Source organism: Phoenix dactylifera, chromosome 6, assembly GCF_051530095.1.
Source record: "Phoenix dactylifera cultivar Ajwa chromosome 6, Ajwa_hap1_PhDact_Kaust_v1.1, whole genome shotgun sequence".
Lineage (NCBI taxonomy): Eukaryota > Viridiplantae > Streptophyta > Magnoliopsida > Arecales > Arecaceae > Phoenix > Phoenix dactylifera.
The window spans coordinates 27,568,803-27,586,601 of record NC_143195.1 but is presented as its reverse complement, the minus strand read 5'-3'; the positions used below and the strand labels follow the sequence as shown (position 1 = coordinate 27,586,601).

The 17,799-nt window shown below is 34.2% G+C and overlaps 1 protein-coding gene across 1 annotated transcript; it reads right to left on the bottom strand.

Moving 5' to 3' along the window:
* Window positions 1–114: 114 nt before the first annotated feature.
* Window positions 115–14,567, bottom strand: LOC103710350 (protein BTR1-like). Its single transcript, XM_008796025.6, has 8 exons — window positions 14,331–14,567; window positions 8,903–9,141; window positions 8,715–8,815; window positions 7,028–7,221; window positions 6,346–6,458; window positions 1,577–1,720; window positions 552–613; window positions 115–456 (listed from the first exon to the last, which is right to left on the bottom strand). The coding sequence occupies exons 1-8, from the start codon at window positions 14,413–14,415 to the stop codon at window positions 369–371; spliced, it is 1,026 nt and encodes a 341-aa protein (XP_008794247.4). The 5' UTR covers window positions 14,416–14,567; the 3' UTR covers window positions 115–368.
* Window positions 14,568–17,799: the final 3,232 nt, after the last annotated feature.

The following is a 17,799-nucleotide window of genomic DNA, read 5'->3' as shown; positions in this document are numbered from 1 at the left end:
TTAACCAAAAATCAGACTAAGAAAAATCTGCACAGATAAAGTATAATCACATAAGAGGAAAAGGGGACATATTGTTCCCCATCCTGAGCAAAATATTACCACAATGCATATATGTGAACTTGATAAAAATACTAGATGCAGAGCCCACTTGATCTGAAAAACTCAATGTTGCATACAGTAGAATCTAGTAACAGTCAAGTAAAATGGTTACATTATCCTGCCCATCCAAGTTCGGAAAGAGCCTCATTTCCTCAGCCCTTGACAACATATACATTGTCCTTCCTTGTTATCATAACTACAGATCTTAGCAACAACAGTTATCCATGAGAATACCGCAAAAAGATCCTCAAGTCACAAATGAAAAGCTATCATCTTGCAGAAATTGATGATATCTTGTGCATGATCATCGATTCAGCTGCATTGATTGCTCCCCAGGAACCCGTTATTGTGACCTTCCTGTTGACACCAATGATAAGAAAAAGAAAAAAAAATCAGAATAAGTTGAACAATGCGTTCGCCAGTCTGAAAATAAGTACATGCAAGAGCATTACCTCTCAAATGTACCAGAAATGAAATCACCTCTATCTGATACTTTAATCCTTGCTCCGCTAACCTGCAACATTAGCACATTAAGTCTATTATTATAAGAATCAACCAACCCATAACCTCTAATTTTTTAGACTCTCATAACTATAATCATGGCAGGAAGACAAAATTACGATAGAAATTAGATTGACATAATATTATCAAACGTAATTTAAGCTATGATGATTTGAACATGAAAAGAACTAAAATTTTGACTGATGGATTGGATTTGGAACCCAAACCTAAAGGAAAAGTCAGAGTTGGTCTGACAAAATTGTAACAAATTAAAATAAAGCCAGATAAAAATAGCATAAAACTCAGAAACAATCTACGCTTTACTAAACTGTCGAATAAACATCACGGCCTAGTCCATAACCTAGACCACATACAAATTTTCTCGCACAAGTCATACCAAACATCGGCCTAATTAACCATATGATTCACCAGAGGGGGAGGCTGAATGTGACAGAGAAATTAGTTGTTTTTAATTAATATAGGGTGATTGGGGGAGAGAATAGACTTCTGGTCGGATGCATGATTTACATAGTGTATGGAAAAACATGTGTACATTCATATGGAGCATGGCATCATCCATGTCAAAATTAACATTACAATGCCTAATAACAAGAGGTCTAACTAAATCATCAACAAATGATGATAGAAATTTTTATTTATTATCCATTGGAACAATTTAGTTCTTTAAAAATAATATTGGATTTTATTTATTCAAAAAAACTTTGAATAATGGAGTCTAATGTTAACCTTAGCAAGAACAAAATACAAACCGCTAACTATCACCATGGACTATTTTTCTCTTTTACATAAGATTCCATTATAAGATGTCAAGATCTACTTCAAGTTGAGTAATTCTTTCAGAGAACCATTTATAAATTTTTCCTGATCGAATTTAAAATTGAAATATACTATTCTATGAATTAGAAGATTTCAATAAAAGAAAATAAATTAAAGGACCTAATCCTATAATGCACACCTGGCTGATCTCCATTATGTTCCTTCCTCCACGACCAACAACAGCTCCAATATGCTCATCTGCAACACCAATCATCAAAGAGTTGCCTCGGCTTCCAGAGGTCCCAGCAGATGACCTTGTAGAGACAAAAGTTGATGTCATAACCTACAGAGGCATTGAACAGATAATCTTAAACATAAAGAATCCAACACCAAGAGAGAAGTCTTAGATATTTTTATCACAAATCCAAGGCAATAAATTTTGGAGAAAAAAGCAATACAAAAAGAGAATAAGTCTGCTCGGTAGATCTCGGAAAAGGACATGAAATCTTACGGCATGACTTGCCAGAGTGTGGCTTTCCCGTAACATAAAATCAACCTGGCTTAAGATGTTTCATGTAGATGCTAATCACTAAGGAAATCAAAACTAAAGATGCTAACCTGTTCCTGTGGCTCAAGGTTGAAACTGGTGCATTTAAATTAAATTATTTTCTTTAGATATCATTTTTCAGTTGCCAATAAATTCACCTATTACTTCTTTACTACTCTTTTTTGTAAGAAAAAAGTTAAATTGCAAAAGAAAATACAGTAAAGTGATATCTAAACCAAGAGAAAAAGATAATAGATGCACAGGAAGAAGAAAAATCATTGGCCAGTTCTTCAGAATGATGCAGTCAATACTTTAACAAGCCTTATCCCATCTATATAGGCCACTTTAAGAAAAGGTATAATTTAATGATTCAATGGAATCTCAGCTTCAAATCATCCGTCTGAACCTCTCTTGAAATTTTAGCCAAGGCATCTTTGGCCAAGAGAGGGGCTTGACTGACACAGAGAGGACAAAAGAAGCCAAATCTACTGATTGCAAACTGAAAGGTATAAGGCTGGTAACCAAAAAGCTACCCTCCGTGGGTCCTAGGTTTCGAAATCTAGATGACAATAGAAAAGGGCAGAATTTGATATGAGAAGAATCACCTGGATTATAGAAAGGTTTCAAACAAGACAGGGGATTAGCGTTCAATCTGAGTTAAAGTTAAGAGGCTGAAAAAGTTAAGAAAGTGATGGTATTGATGAAACATATAGAGAACTTTATATTATTTGAAGTACCATGTACCGTACAGGGCAGTATGGGATGTGCCTTACTGACCCGGAAGAAACATTTCAAGTATTCAAACATGTATACATAATGAAGAGCATCCTAAACTAATGATTTCACTCCTGGTTTGAAGATTCACCATCCAATGGAACAGAATGGATTGTGTCATAACTTGACTGATTTATGACGAGGCCTACTGAGCTTTTGGTGGATCAGCTGTCTCTAGGAGCAAGCAACCAACCACCCTTAAGTGTGTGTGTATACAATGCCACATGATCAATTGTTTAAGTATCAGAAAAACCGCCCTCCTTACATCATCTCATCAGGCCCATAGCTCATTTCCAACTGACAAACAATGCCCTTTATGTTCTTGCCTGCACAATCTTCATTTAGATTAAATGATATGTCTCTTGTATCCTCTTTAATTTAATATTGAATATCAGAAATTTCTGCTTTTTGACTTACATCCAGGCAAAGCTAATAGGAAATTGTATCTAGAGTTTTAGGGCAACTGGATATCATCTGTTCAAGATCTAATAAAAACTCAGACTGCAGAAATTGTTTTAGTGCAGAAAATAAAATGAAAGAAATCTGACTTTAAGGAAAAATTTATAACATAAAGGAAACAGAAATTCACACAAAGTATTAATAAGCTACAGCCATGGAAAAAGCCTGACATCAATTTCCTGTCTACAGCAATATATTGAGAAGATTTCTAGTGTATGCTTTAAGGAATACATTGCACTCTAATGGAGAAAGATGAAGAAGAAGAGAGAATCTAACAGATGTTAGGAGCATGGGTGAATCACTTAGCAGTGAAGAAAGAAAATATCAAAGAACAAATCAGGTTGAATCTGCCTAACGGACATCTTTTTATTCATTCAAACAATTCACCGTGATGCCTTCTCTAATAGCTGGCTTGTGGGCTTGCTTATAGTTATATGATGACTAGCTTTGCAAGTAAGTTATGACTTTAAATAACCAAGTATTTTAGCTCCCATATTGGCAGCCATAACCTTTTCTTTGAAATTTCAAAATTTGGATTTCCATGTAAGTCCAAAAAAAGACACTTGAAGTTGTCCGGAACTAAAACATAATGACTTTGGAATTATTCCATCCCACTATATACTTAATTTAGGACATCTGTACACCAACTCATATCCAAACGAGGACTCTAAAAACGAACACAAAAAATCATTGTATTAAGAGAACCAAAATACAAGAAATTCTCAACTATTTTTTCTCCATCAAATCTGATACAGGATCACTTAAGATTGGCCAACAAAGGCATGCATGAACCTTAAGATCAAGGAAAATTAGGGCTTTGATGAAACAAATGTCTTCTGCCCTGTGACAGACACCAGGACAGAAAGCACATTTTTGCATGCCTCTGTTTCTAAAAATTATAAAGCTAAGAATTTTCTGTTTGGGCTTGCGTAAGAGGAAAGAATCCTAGGTAAATGAATCTTGGTTCGTGATAAGTGAGGGTCGAGAGTTGCCTTTGTCAAAGAATATTAATAGTTTATCCAAATAATGAATGTTAATGGCTGTACCATTTTTCTCTATATATGTCCAGGTCATTACTAAGCAAAGTTCATCCGGGTTTCCAAGCTGGTTTGATTCAAGTTCCTTTGAATTCCTGATTGGATACCAAGGTTCAAGTTCTAGCACCATGTTCTCCCATTTGAACACTTTTTTGAATCATGCTGTCTTCCTATTCAAACACTAAATTCGATTGAGTTAATAAGCATCACTAGGTGAAAATTCTAACTAGTTAATTTTTCCTCTTTAGCATATCTTGTACAATAATTTAGAACCAAGGTTTGAAAACTCATGTATCGACCATGCATCATTCACGTACCAGTAAAGCAACAAATGTGGCACACCCCTGTATTTACTCACAGTTCTCCAAACCAAATGACACCTCATGTGGATATGGGACAGTGTGATGCATTATAACAGTCAATATGGGATCAACATGGTACGATATGGCCAAGATTCCAAACCTTGTTTGCAACCCGAAGATTTCATGCAATGCCTAAGCTTCTCAGTGAACGATAGAGACCACCCTTGAAGTGGAAAACTTTGTCATGAGAATTAGAAAATATAGTAAATGGATTTCATGGATAATGGAGGTAGAAATAAAGGACATGCATTGCCACACTTTGAACTTAATGAGTTCATATGGAGTCAGGTTGTTGAGTTTGTAAAGGTCCAAAACTACTTGTTCATTCTCCATCTTGGCCGTGAGATTGGAGCCCATTGGCAATGGGAAAGAAAGTTTTAAAAAGTAAAAATCATGGTAGTTGATCTCATTTACGGAGTTAATACCACTGAGAATCTCATGTTTATGTCCTTACAGCACTGAAAAAAAAAAACTGTATGTGGGCATATAGATCTAGGAAGGCAAGTGTCATACACAGAATAATCATGTTAGAGAGCTCTGCATTTATTGGGAAAAGAAATCATTTCTTGCTCCCCTTCTATTCCTATTTCCTCATCCTCTCTAGTTACAATTCTCAGTAAAGCTCCCCTGCATTCTCCCTTCAGCGTCTAATGGTCAGCCAGGGAGCCCCAAAATGTCTTTATCAGTTCTACACTCATGTATGGAACAAGAAATCATGTAAATTACAGTGATAGGTGACAAACTGTTGTCAGTTTTGTTCCTTTAGTCCAGTATCAGTTGCTAAATAATGTTTCTTGTTCTCTACAGGTCTTTCCATAATTTGGCACAACCAATCAATGCGTTTCATTTACAACTTAAAATATTGTTGAGATATCTTATTTGATGATTTCCTTGGTGCAAAGGTAAGAAACGAATGATATATTATATTTTCCTTTCAATTTGTTTTACAGGTCCAACTTGTTTAGAACAAGATACACTTCAGTACAATGTGCTATTTAATTTCTTACCTGTTAGATTAGATATCAGGAAAAGACAATTGTTGGTAAGTGTACAGTCATTGTTTCCTTGCTTGCTCGTCGCTGCCCTCTACATTTTGGTTTCACAATAGCTCCATGCACCAAATTCTTCTTATGCACCAAAAAGAACGTAGTATCCAATTGACCAAGGATTTGAGTCCTGCTGGAACGAATTTGTATCGTGCCATGCTGACAGGAAAGTGAGACCCCAGACATCTGCAGGACGCTAGTTCTCTATTGAACAGGGAAGTCCTGCCCACTTGTGTCCCTACACTAGGGATGCACCAGGACAATCGGGACGGACCAGGATAAATTTTTTTTTGTTTATGCTTGTTTCAGGCTGTCCCCACCACATACATCATGCCATCTTGGTTCTGTACCATCGGAAGAGCAAACCAAGATGGGGCCCAATACCGAGATTTAAACCTTTGCAATTGCCAGTTAGAAGAGGTTCCAATAGGCTCTATTGAGTGAGGTCACCCGTGCAATTTAAAGACTAATAAAATGGAAGCCTCTGAATTGTTTGCAAACAACTTAAGATGCTAAAATTTTAAAACATACTTGTGCAAAATTGCATATTTATGTGAACATATGAAGCTAGCGTAAGCTAAATAAATCTCTTACCCTTGGAGTTAATATAACAATGTAAATTAGAAAAAATAATTCCACATATTTGAATTACTGAATAAATGCAGGAAGCCAGGAACAACTTTAATACAACTATAACAGACAGTTCTGCAATTCACTCTTTATGCCCTGAAAATACATCTAACCTTATTGTTTGGGAATTTTCCTCCATAGCCATTCATTCCACTTATTGGGTTGCATGCCACCGAAGGAATCATGCATCCAATTGGAATACCATGAGCACCAGCAACGTTGAAACCTAAAGTATGGAATATAGAAGAAGTAGAAGAAGAAGAGTAAGAAGATTAACTTCATACATATGAATGCTCACTAAGGGCTTAGAAGTTACTTCACTAAACAATCAAGAGTTGGAATTTCCTCCAAGATACTTTCAAATTCTCGGTGCTAATAAAGAATCATTAAGTTCTAATCAAAACAAAAACAGAAAAAAGAAATAAGATTCACAAATTGATCAACACTATGCTACCCCGATTTAGTTATACCCTGCCTCTAAGCTTTGTAATTCACGTAAATATATTCTTCATTCAATTAATGAAATATCTAGAAGAATCCAAACAACTCGACCAATACCAGGATCTCCGTCAGTGCAAATTGTGAGTGGCATCAACATGATACTGACTTGAATGTGAGACCCCAAAAATGTATCAAGCAGAAAACATAATGAAGCATAACGGATTACTAAAAAAATTGTGATAAAATATTATTTTCTTGGTATAAAATGTATAACTGGACTAGGAAGCAAATGTAAAGTTACTGGCAGTAACAAGAGTGTCTGACAAGTAAAAAGGATCATGGTTGGCATCACACCTGCATATGGATATGGAGTGATTATGGACTGTGAATAATGAGTATCTTCAGTTAACCTTGACAAAATCAAAAATATTGCATGAATTTGTTCCTCCAGAGACCCTGTTATTGTAGCAAGTCTATCATTCAACCCAACATGATTATTATCCTGAGGTGATATCTTGATGCCTGCCCCCGAGTCTTCAACAAATGACCTGCAAAATGCATATTGTACACATAAACATGTAACAGCAAACAGTAAAAGCATCAATTCTAAGAGGGAAAAAAAATATTCTCTAGCAGTGCAAAAAATGAAAACATATTCTCCAACCAGATAGCATATTATCTGAAGATAACATTTGACTTTGACGAACTAGACTCAAAATAAACATATTTAGACCAACCAATTTGCAAGCATAGACTCTTCAGGATCAATTAAAAATGTTCTGGTTTACCAAGAGTCCCCATCAATGGTCAGATCCCATGAAAGAAAAGGTGTTCCTGCTACCCAACGGTCCTATCCCAGATATTCTATGATGGAATATCGTGAGTAATAGTTTGGAGAGCATTACCAAAGAACAGTGTTTTACTAAGATCATTAAACAAATGTATGGCGAAGCAAGGACAAGTGAGTGGCCATTATGGCCAAATGGGCCATGCTCTTGATATGGTAGGCCCTAATCAGAGGATTAGTCTAAGTTCTCATCTCTTTATACTTGTTATGGAATCACCAATGAACTACTATGTAGCATTCAAATGGAGACTCCATGATTCAAATTAGTTGCAAGTAAGGACAGTGTCAACTTTATGAAATGACAAACGGGATGCCCATTCAGAACTATAAAACACTGCTTTCAAAGATATAGGCACCATAACAATGCAATGGAATGGATAATAAAATGTCTGAAACAATTTACCTAGGAAAAATCCTTCAGGATGTTGTGTTATCGCCACATGACAATGAGAACAAGGGAAGAGTGCATAAGACAGCAATAAAGCTAGCATGTCACATGGTGATATGTTGGGTGATAAAGTAAATTCAAGCATGCAAAGACAAATGATGCAAGGATGAAATCATCAAAGTGGATGAGCAGGAAAACTAAAAGAATAAAATTGCAAACAAGTATACTAGACGGTGCATTAAAAGTTGCACTAGAGGATGAAGTGATAAAATACCAACTATGATGCTATATGTCAATGCAAAAAGAATCAAAGCAAGTGTATGTAAGGCAAGGGCCTCTAATTACTGCAAAAGGGAAAACTGGAAAAGAAAAGGCTGAAAGGAAGAACTAAGTGAACTTCAATAGAAATTTTCAAGACTCGAAGCTCGTGCTATCAAAGGAAGTAAACATTGAGATGAAGAAAAACTTACAGAGACACCACATAGTAATAAAGTTTTGTTATTTGGCTATCATTAAGATATTTTTCTTTAGCACAACTTCTAACTGTGCAGTAGTTAACAAGTCGTCAATAATAGAAGTTATGACATTGCATAACAAATCCCAAAAAAGCAGTCAATTTGTCACAAAATGAAAGTCGTAGTAGTCAAAAGCAAAGAACGACTAACATGAAGACAATATACCTTCTAGAACATTAGGAACTCACGAAGTTGAATCACAGAAGTTTGTATTCACAAATTAGAGAACATCAGAATATAAGGTACACTTAGCAATTTTTATGATGAAGAATGTAAAGATCAAATTTATACTTTATGGTAGATCCGGATTTCCCAATTATGCCACCACAAGAGCTATGTGGCACAATGAGCCTCACTTTGGATTTACTTTCAGCATCATTACTCTCTTCAGCCTATTTATGCCAGGCATGGGAGCACTTCAGGAAATGTACTTATCAGCTTTAAACATTATTCTATGCAAAAGCTAATGTCAGTATTACCTCTGTCAGCAGTTTCTCAAGGATAAGTTCCATTGCTTTTATTATTTCACTAGTGACACCAGAAACCATGATTATCCTATCTGTTGTTCCTGGATAGAATTCATGATTACGTGATAACTGAATACGAGCTCCAGACTGTGACTGAAATTCTGTGATTGTTGAGCCACCCTTTCCAATGATGCATCCAGCCGCAATATTTGAGACAAGGAACCTAATGTAGGTTGGTTTCTCTCTACTATCTGACATGAATAGCCATGATGTCAACAAAGTGCTTAAAAAAGCTAAATGAAGAAGGTAAAGCCATGCAAAAGGCATAGTAAAGTATTGAATGAACTGAATCAGTTAATTCCATACTTCTTAAAAAGTGAAATGGTAAACAGGAAAAGGTCAAGTTATTATCATAGAGTTTAAGTCAATCTCATACACTTATCTTTGAGACTGATAACCACTAGAAGTTGATAAACAATAGTAATCATTCTAAAATCATTAACTTCCATATGCATTATTAAGATAAATGTTTTAGCAGCCCCATTACATGTCATTCTATCAAAATTACTTTAAAGAGGATAGATTTCGCCAACTTTTGAGTGAATTGATATGCAATCTTTGAGATGTCGGATAAAATTGCAAATAGGAAGTTATTTTCTTTTTGGAACTTTTGCACATGGCATGGCAGTAAGGTTGCTCCACTGTGACCTGAGTGCCACAATATCAAAACACGAAAATAGCCTCTCAACACGTGGATTAAGGTTGTATACGTCTGACCCTCCCCAGACCCTGCAATGGTAGAAGACTCATGCAATACGACGCCCTTTATAGTCCTTCAAAAATGACTTATTGCATTTTTATCCTTCAAAAATCAGTATTTGCATATATATACACACACACACACACATATACATATACATATACATATATATATATATACACACACACGCTTCAAATCATCCTTGCTTTGCAACGATACTCCTCCAATTAGATTTTCTGCTTATGGTGCTAATAAATAACAATTTAAATATAAAATGATATTTTAAACCTTTTGCACAAAAATTCTTCAAAAAATTAACATTAAATTTGTATTTTAATGAGTTATATTTTTTTCATTTTTTTCATAGGTAATCATTTAAAAGGATAATAATGTTATTACATTTAAAATGGTTATTTCTTAACACCATTGGCCAAAAAACTAATAAGCAGGGTATCACTACAAAAATGGAATGATTTTAGGTATATACATATATATATATATGTGTGTATGTGCGTGTGTATGTATGTATGCATATGGATATGTATGTATGTATGTATGCATATATATATATATATATATATATGTATGTATGTATGTATGTATGTATGTATGCATATATATATGTATGTATGTATGTATGTATATATATATATATATATATGTAGAGAGAGAGAGAGAGAGAGAGAGGTGGACTAGAATCCCATTAAAATGATTTCATGTCAAATTCAATTGACCCTAATCGGATGACGGGAACCTGACACTAATGATCCGAGCTATTACAAGATTAATTATCTTTAAACTGTACACTAAATATCACATATTTGGAGACCCTTAGCCTATGTATCAAGTGGTCAAAACACATGCATTGTTTCGTGTTATTTAAAATGTTTATTTTAGACCATTGAATGCATAGGCTAGGGGTCTCTAAATAACATAATTTTTGGTATCTAAGAAGGTTAGAAATAGTAGATCACATCCAATAGCTTGAGTCAATGTTATGTCCCTACTGTCCGGTCAAATCTGATGTGAAATCTGGTCGACCAGATTCTAGTCCACCTCTACATATGCAAACAGTGATTTTTGAAAGGTAAATATACAATAATATATATTTGCAGGAGTATATATGCAACCAAGACCTTTCTTTTTTATCTTTTTCCCATTACTCAGTCTACACAAGGTACCAGCTTAAGGGCTTGTATAGTTTCTAGTGTGCAAGCACATCTATGTTATGCATTGCTGAACAAAAGCTTTGAGCACCTTCAATAGATCATATAGTGGAAAAAAAATTACCAATTGTTTCGCTTCAAGAAATGTCGTCTTTTTCTTGCTACTCATTAGGAAAAAAACGTATCTCTACTTCTTCACAACTAACCTCTTATTCTGAATTTACAGTTCCATTGTAGTTTGCTTTATATTTATATTTGTTGCATTATCAAAAGCTCACAACACTTGTAATCCCTTTTAAAGGAATGTATCCATTATTTTCTTCTTCGAACATCACATCTACCATTCTGTTAAGCATCTTTACTAGAACATATGATAGGAACATCATTGGTGGGTTGTGGTCCGTCAATCTGACATGCTCGTTCCTGTCCTATTTTTGAGGTGCTTATCTTTTGATTTTAAAAGTCCATATTAGGTGTTTCAACATATATTTGAGAATTGGGCTTGGAGGAAGCATGGCCGAAATTGGGTTAGGGCGGGATGTGAAACCAAGCCACTAGTACCAAGAACTGGTGACTTTACCAACTATGCCTGATGGCATCCTCTAGGTGTTTCAGCATGTTATAATCCAAATATTTGTGTTAATCATTGAGATTAAAAATCCAATATATAGAACAAGTAAATTGAAACCCTTCAGTCTCTTCATGGAAGAGAGAACAAGTTGCATAACTTCTTAACGGCATGTAGAAAGAAAAAATAAAGAAAAATGCAAGAAACAAGAAGGAAGGAAGGGAGTAGGGAATTGGGGGAAGAGAGAAGAGGGATAGACAGTTATTATATATGTAATCTGCTTATTAAAAATACTATAACTCTCTCCACAAGTGGCAGGTATGCCACCATATGCAGCAATATCAATTTTTTTAGACTTTAAATATAAGACCTGGCATAAAAAAAATACACCTAAATTATAACTACAATAAAGATCAACATTCTAATTAGCTACTAATCTTTAAGGCTCCCTAAGCAAGTGGGTAGATATCAAAGCAGCAGAGCTCGAAACATTTACTGAGCAAGTCAAACCCTCAATGGCAAACAGAAACTACAACTAGCCATTAATCATTAATATCGCCAAGAAGATTTCTAATACGGGTACCAGACCTCATATGATTTTTTGCAAAAATAGTACAATACCGGGTACCGACACAGTACAGAACTCTATCACGTACCAAGACATTATGTACCAATGCAAGAAACCAACCTAAACAATATAGTACCATTTGTACCGTCACACTCTGGTGTAACTTGATAGGTTTCTGGCATTGGTACACAGTGTCTCGGTACGCCGAACCTTACTACACTGAACCGTGTACCGACACTGTAATAGGATGGTATCGGTACAGGTTTCAATACCGAGACAGCGAACCTTGCTTGAAACCTTGCCCATCAACCTATCAAATAGGTATTGAAGCAACAAAGCTTAAGATGTTTCAAAGCAAGAATGCGCCAACAAGTTGATCTTTTGATTTCATGTATGGTATTATCTACACGATGCTCTCCAACCTCTTCAATATCCAATGAGTTTACTTCAATATATTGCATCCTTTCAAGATATATTGCATCCAACAACTTGCTTACCGATATATAATCTATTTATTTGATTAGAAAAATTGTTTTAATTAAAAATGTTGAGGCACATGATTCCACACTAATTATGTAACATGACATTCAACTTCTACACGAGAACTTTTATGTTTTGTCTCTTCTCCAGATTTATTACATTTCAACCAATACAAGCACAAGGACCGTCGTATATACTCAATCAAATGATGAACATGCCCAATATACCAATAAGCACTTGTTTGTATAGAAGATACAAAAATTAAGCACTTTATAGATATGGAAAAATACACAATACAGCATCAAGATTTAGCTTTCTAGGTGAATTAATGAAGAAAATGGCAGTTGTTCAGTGCAAACAAGAAGTCAAGATGTGCAACTATGAAGTCAGTCATTTTTCTTTCAATTACTACTCTTTAGTGATCATCAAATAAAGCTCTATAGTCTATAGTCCTATTTGTGTTTTACATGATTTAACAGAAATCAATTGGTTTGACACCAACATCTTGATTTCTGTTAAAGAAAAGTACATTCTTTATCTAAAATATGTTAAATGTTTTTCTACACATGGCATCTTCATCTGAAGAAAATACATTCACCAGAATATTTCAATTTTTCTATACCTTTCTGTATACCATGGCATTGTCCACATACAGAAGGAACTCAATTTGTTATTTGTAGCTTTAACTTCTTGTAATACTTTTGGTCAGAAAATTAGAATAGGCATTTCATCACCTAAATTTCCATTGCATCAAGGACACTCCTAAATTAAACCCTAAAATAGAGAGTAGAGGTTGAAAATAAAGATGAGAGATGCAGATAACCCACATGAGAGAGAAAATATTTTAATCAATAATCAATACTAGAATTACAAAGTTGGTCAATCTGTGCAGATTACAATAAGAGCAAATAAGTTTGGACCTTTCTGATCTAATAAATAACTAGCAGAGGACCATAAAAAGACAACTCACAACCAAAACCCCACTTTTTCATTCAACAACTATTCCTTAACCAACTTAAAGCTGAACTCCTTATATTAAGATGTTCTACCGAACTTTTGACTAAGCAATACTATTCCACACACTATCAACCCTTTGCTATCTGAAAATATAAATGTAGAAAAGAACTAAAAGTCTCCAAAAAAAAAAAATCCAATTGACATCAACTCAATTACAGTAAAGTGTTCATAAAAAACAAGCATTTTCTTAGACTTATTAGGCCTTCCAAATTTCAGGTATAAAATGGCTTCAAGAATCATAATGCGAGAAATATTTTTCCTGACTTAGAACTGTTGCATACCATGAATTCTAGTGGCTCAATTTAGATAACTGCTCAATTTGTGCAAACAAGTAGCATTGATTTCTTGAGGAGATACCATTCTTGTTTTACCCCTTACCAACTAGCATTGATTTCTCGAGGAGATACAATTCTTGTTTTATCCCTTGCCAATCCTTTATTTTCCGACTTAAACAATTCTTTTACTGTAGAATTTTCTGGTAAATACTTGGAACAAAGAGATAAGTTGAATCAATTCCCCCTTAGAGCCAGCACACTGCACTGTAGGAGAGTGAAGAAAGCACCAAATTTTATCCTCTCCTCAAGATTCCGACTAGCATCTAGATCTGTTTGCAGCACAAATAATATTCCCCTTCAATTTCTACGAAAATCCACCGCACCGTATCGATCTCTAAACACCATCTCCAACATTATCGACAACACATTCGTTATAACAACAGTAACAACGGATGATTCAGGAATAGAATCGAGCTCCAATAAAAGATTTCCATCTAGAAAACTTTAAAGATTTCAAGATCCTCCGGAACAGAATATGATCACTAACGGAAACCTCGAAGCACAGTTCAAATCCAGCCAAGAAGAGAGGATCAGGGTTCGCCTCACCTGGGGATGGGGTTTCCGGGCGAAGCCGGGGTCGGACGGGCGGGGCTTCAGGAGAGGAGACGGCGGAGATGTCGAGACATTCCATGGCGGAAGGCTGTCTCGTACGCAGACACAGAGAGAGATCACCCCATCTGTGGGGGTTTGGCGAAGGTTCTGTATTTATACAGAGTCTCGCCTTCGCAGGAGGGAGTACAGCCGAGAAGCCGCGCAAACTAGAAGCCTTTCAGGTTTCTGATTGGAAAACCATTTAAAAAAAGGCAGCAAATTTTAACCATGCAACCGCACCCAGCTTAGATCTCAAAGCCCTCCAAATCTCTACCAACCATCATAAAAATTGAATGGTTAAGTTTTAAAATAAAATATTAATTTTATTATTATTTTGAAAATATCCGATAATTATTTGTTATTTTCAAAATAAATTAATTTTATTAGATCAAATAAATTAATTTGAATCTTCACTTAGTAAAGATAAGATAAGTTAAAGCCAGTAAAAATGGCATAGTAAACTAGTCTTTGAACAAGCAATTCTATTTTAATTAGCTATATATATTTTCACATATAATATTTTTACATTGATGAATGCTTAATATAAGCTGACACTTTTATGACCTCGTATCAATATTTTTTTCATGAGTGCTTTAAAAGTCAAGCCCTTAGCTTTGAGAAACAGCTTTACTTCACACTCACATAAGTAGATTATCGAAAGTGCCCGTAACTAAAGCACTTCAACAAATTTCTGTTATAGGTTTATTAAGAGTACCTTCTCTTTATACATTACTGATACGAAGCACTTTCACCTTAGAATAGTACTAAAATCAAATTATAGTGCTTGCAATTACTCTTATGATGTACTTTGTCTCATTGAACTCAGACTTGACGTTGTATCAAGCATTGAGATGAGATTTCCTCATCGGTGATGTTGAAATATAGGCCCGACACCCATCCCTTTTGATATTTTAAACACCAAATCTCTAACAAGTCCCTTTATTAATGGATCTACCAAATTTTGACTTTATCTTACAAAGTCAACAATGATTACTTCATTTGTAATTAATTATCCTACATAGTTATGTCTTAGTCTAACATGTCTCGACTTTTTATTATATACTTCGTTATATGCTCTTGATAGCATGGCCTCACTCTCACAACGTATTGATATAGCTAGCAATGGTTTAGGCCATAATGGAATCTCGTATAAGAGATAATTCAACCATTCTGCTTCTTTGCTTACTGAAGCATGATCTTTCTTATTTATAATCAAACTAGCATCCTTCTAAAATAGAAGGATATCGGCTGTAATTAATGGTATAATCCATACTTCTTTAAATACTTTAAAATTCTACATATAACATGCCACTGTGTATTACTTAAATTACTTGTATATCTATTTAACTTTCCAATAGCAAAAGCAATGTCAAGCCTAGGACAAGTCATAGCATTCATTAAGCATCCAATAACTCTTGCATATTCTAATGTGCAACATGCTTACCAATATTTGGAAGTAATTGAAGATTAGAATCAAAAAGGTACAAATGGAGGATCACACTCTATATAATTAAATTTCTTTAGTACTTTTTCTATGCAATGAGATTTGAGATAAAATTAAACTATCATTATCTCTAAAAATTCTTATTCCTAATATAACTTCAACTATACCTGTATCTTTTATAGCAAAACTACAAGATGACAAACTTTTACTATTTTCTCAACTTGTTCTAAATCAGCGCTAAAAGTTAGTGTATCATCTACATACAAATAAATAATAACACCTTTTCCATTAATAAAAATTTACTATATGCACATTTATCAAATTTATTTATTTTATAGCCATTACCAAACATAATTTAATCAATTTTTTTATACCATTTCTAAGGAGCTTGTTTTAATCCATATAAACACTTAACAAGTTTGCACACTTCATGTGCTTATCCACAAACTACAAATCCCTCGTGTTCTTCCGTATATACTTCTTCTTTTAATTCACTATTTAAAAATACAGTTTTATATCCATTTAATGAATGACCAATTGATAAATGATGCACGTACAGTTAGTAATTTAATAGCTATGATCCTAGCTATTAGTGTATATGTATCAAAATAATTAATTTTTTATTTTTGTGTGAAGTCTTTAGACACCAACCTACCTTTGAATTTATCGGTGGTTTCATCTACTTTTATTTTCTTCTTGAAAATCCATTTACAACTTATTGGTTTAAAACCTGATGGGAGCTTAAGTAATTTTTAAGTATTATTATCCATAATAGAATCCATTTCTTCATTAATAGCTTCTTTCCAAAAGAAAGCATCTTGATATTTCAATGCCCCTTCATAAGTTGCAGGGTCTGCTTTTGTATTAAAACAATAGGGTATATGCTTACCAAAAGATTCTCTATCCCTTCCACTAGGAACATAAAGAAATCTGATCAAAAGGTTGGTGCCTTTCTAACTCTTTTACTTCTTCTAGGTTCATGGTTTTCCTTTGTCATTCTCTTCTAGAAGATGATTTTGTTCTAAAATAGGTTCTTTAGGTCTAGGATGTGAATTAAATCTATTTTCATCGAATATGACATCCCTTGACTCAATCGCAGTATTGCCAATGAATTGTAGGTTCTATTACCATGAACCTATATGCTTTACTGTTTTGTGCATATCCTAAAAATATGCATTCAATCTCTTTTTCCTCTCAACTTTCTTTTTTTGGGTTTATAAACTCTTATAATAGCTCTACATCCCCGAACTCTTAAGTAGTTTAGGTTAGACTTACTTTTCTTTCATAGTTCATATGGGTTGTATTGCTCAATAAAAAAACTTTGTTTAGTATACGACAAATTGTAATCAAAGCTTCACCCTAAAAACCTTGACTTAAATTAGAATTAGAAAGCATTGCATTAACCATTTCTATGAGCACCCTATTTTTTTATTCTGCCACACCATTCTGTTATGGTGTGTAAGGTGCAAAAGTTTCATGAACAATTTCAATAAATTCAAAATAACTAGGGTCATAGTTCTATCAATTTAAAAAATTTTAATAGAAGTTTCACCATCCAATTCTACTTCAGACTTTGTAAATTTTAAATTTTTCCGGCACTTCATTTTTAGAATGCAACAAAGAAACAACTATACCTAGAATAATCATCTATAAATGCTATAATATATTTCTTTCCTCCTATGGTTGTTGTATTATGCAAGTCGCATACATCGCTATGTACTAGTTCAAGCAATTTTGTACATCTTTCTACTTTAGGAAAAACATTTCTAGTAATCTTAGTAAGCATGCTTGTTTTACATTTATCAATATTTTTGTTAAAGTATGGAAATAAATCTAGTTTAACCATATCATGCATTCTTCTAAGAATGACATGAACTAAATGATTGTGCCATAAATAAGAAGAATAAACAATATAACACAAGAAACTTTATTTTTATTAATATTAAGCTTGAACATGTCCTCATACATATAGCCTTTCTC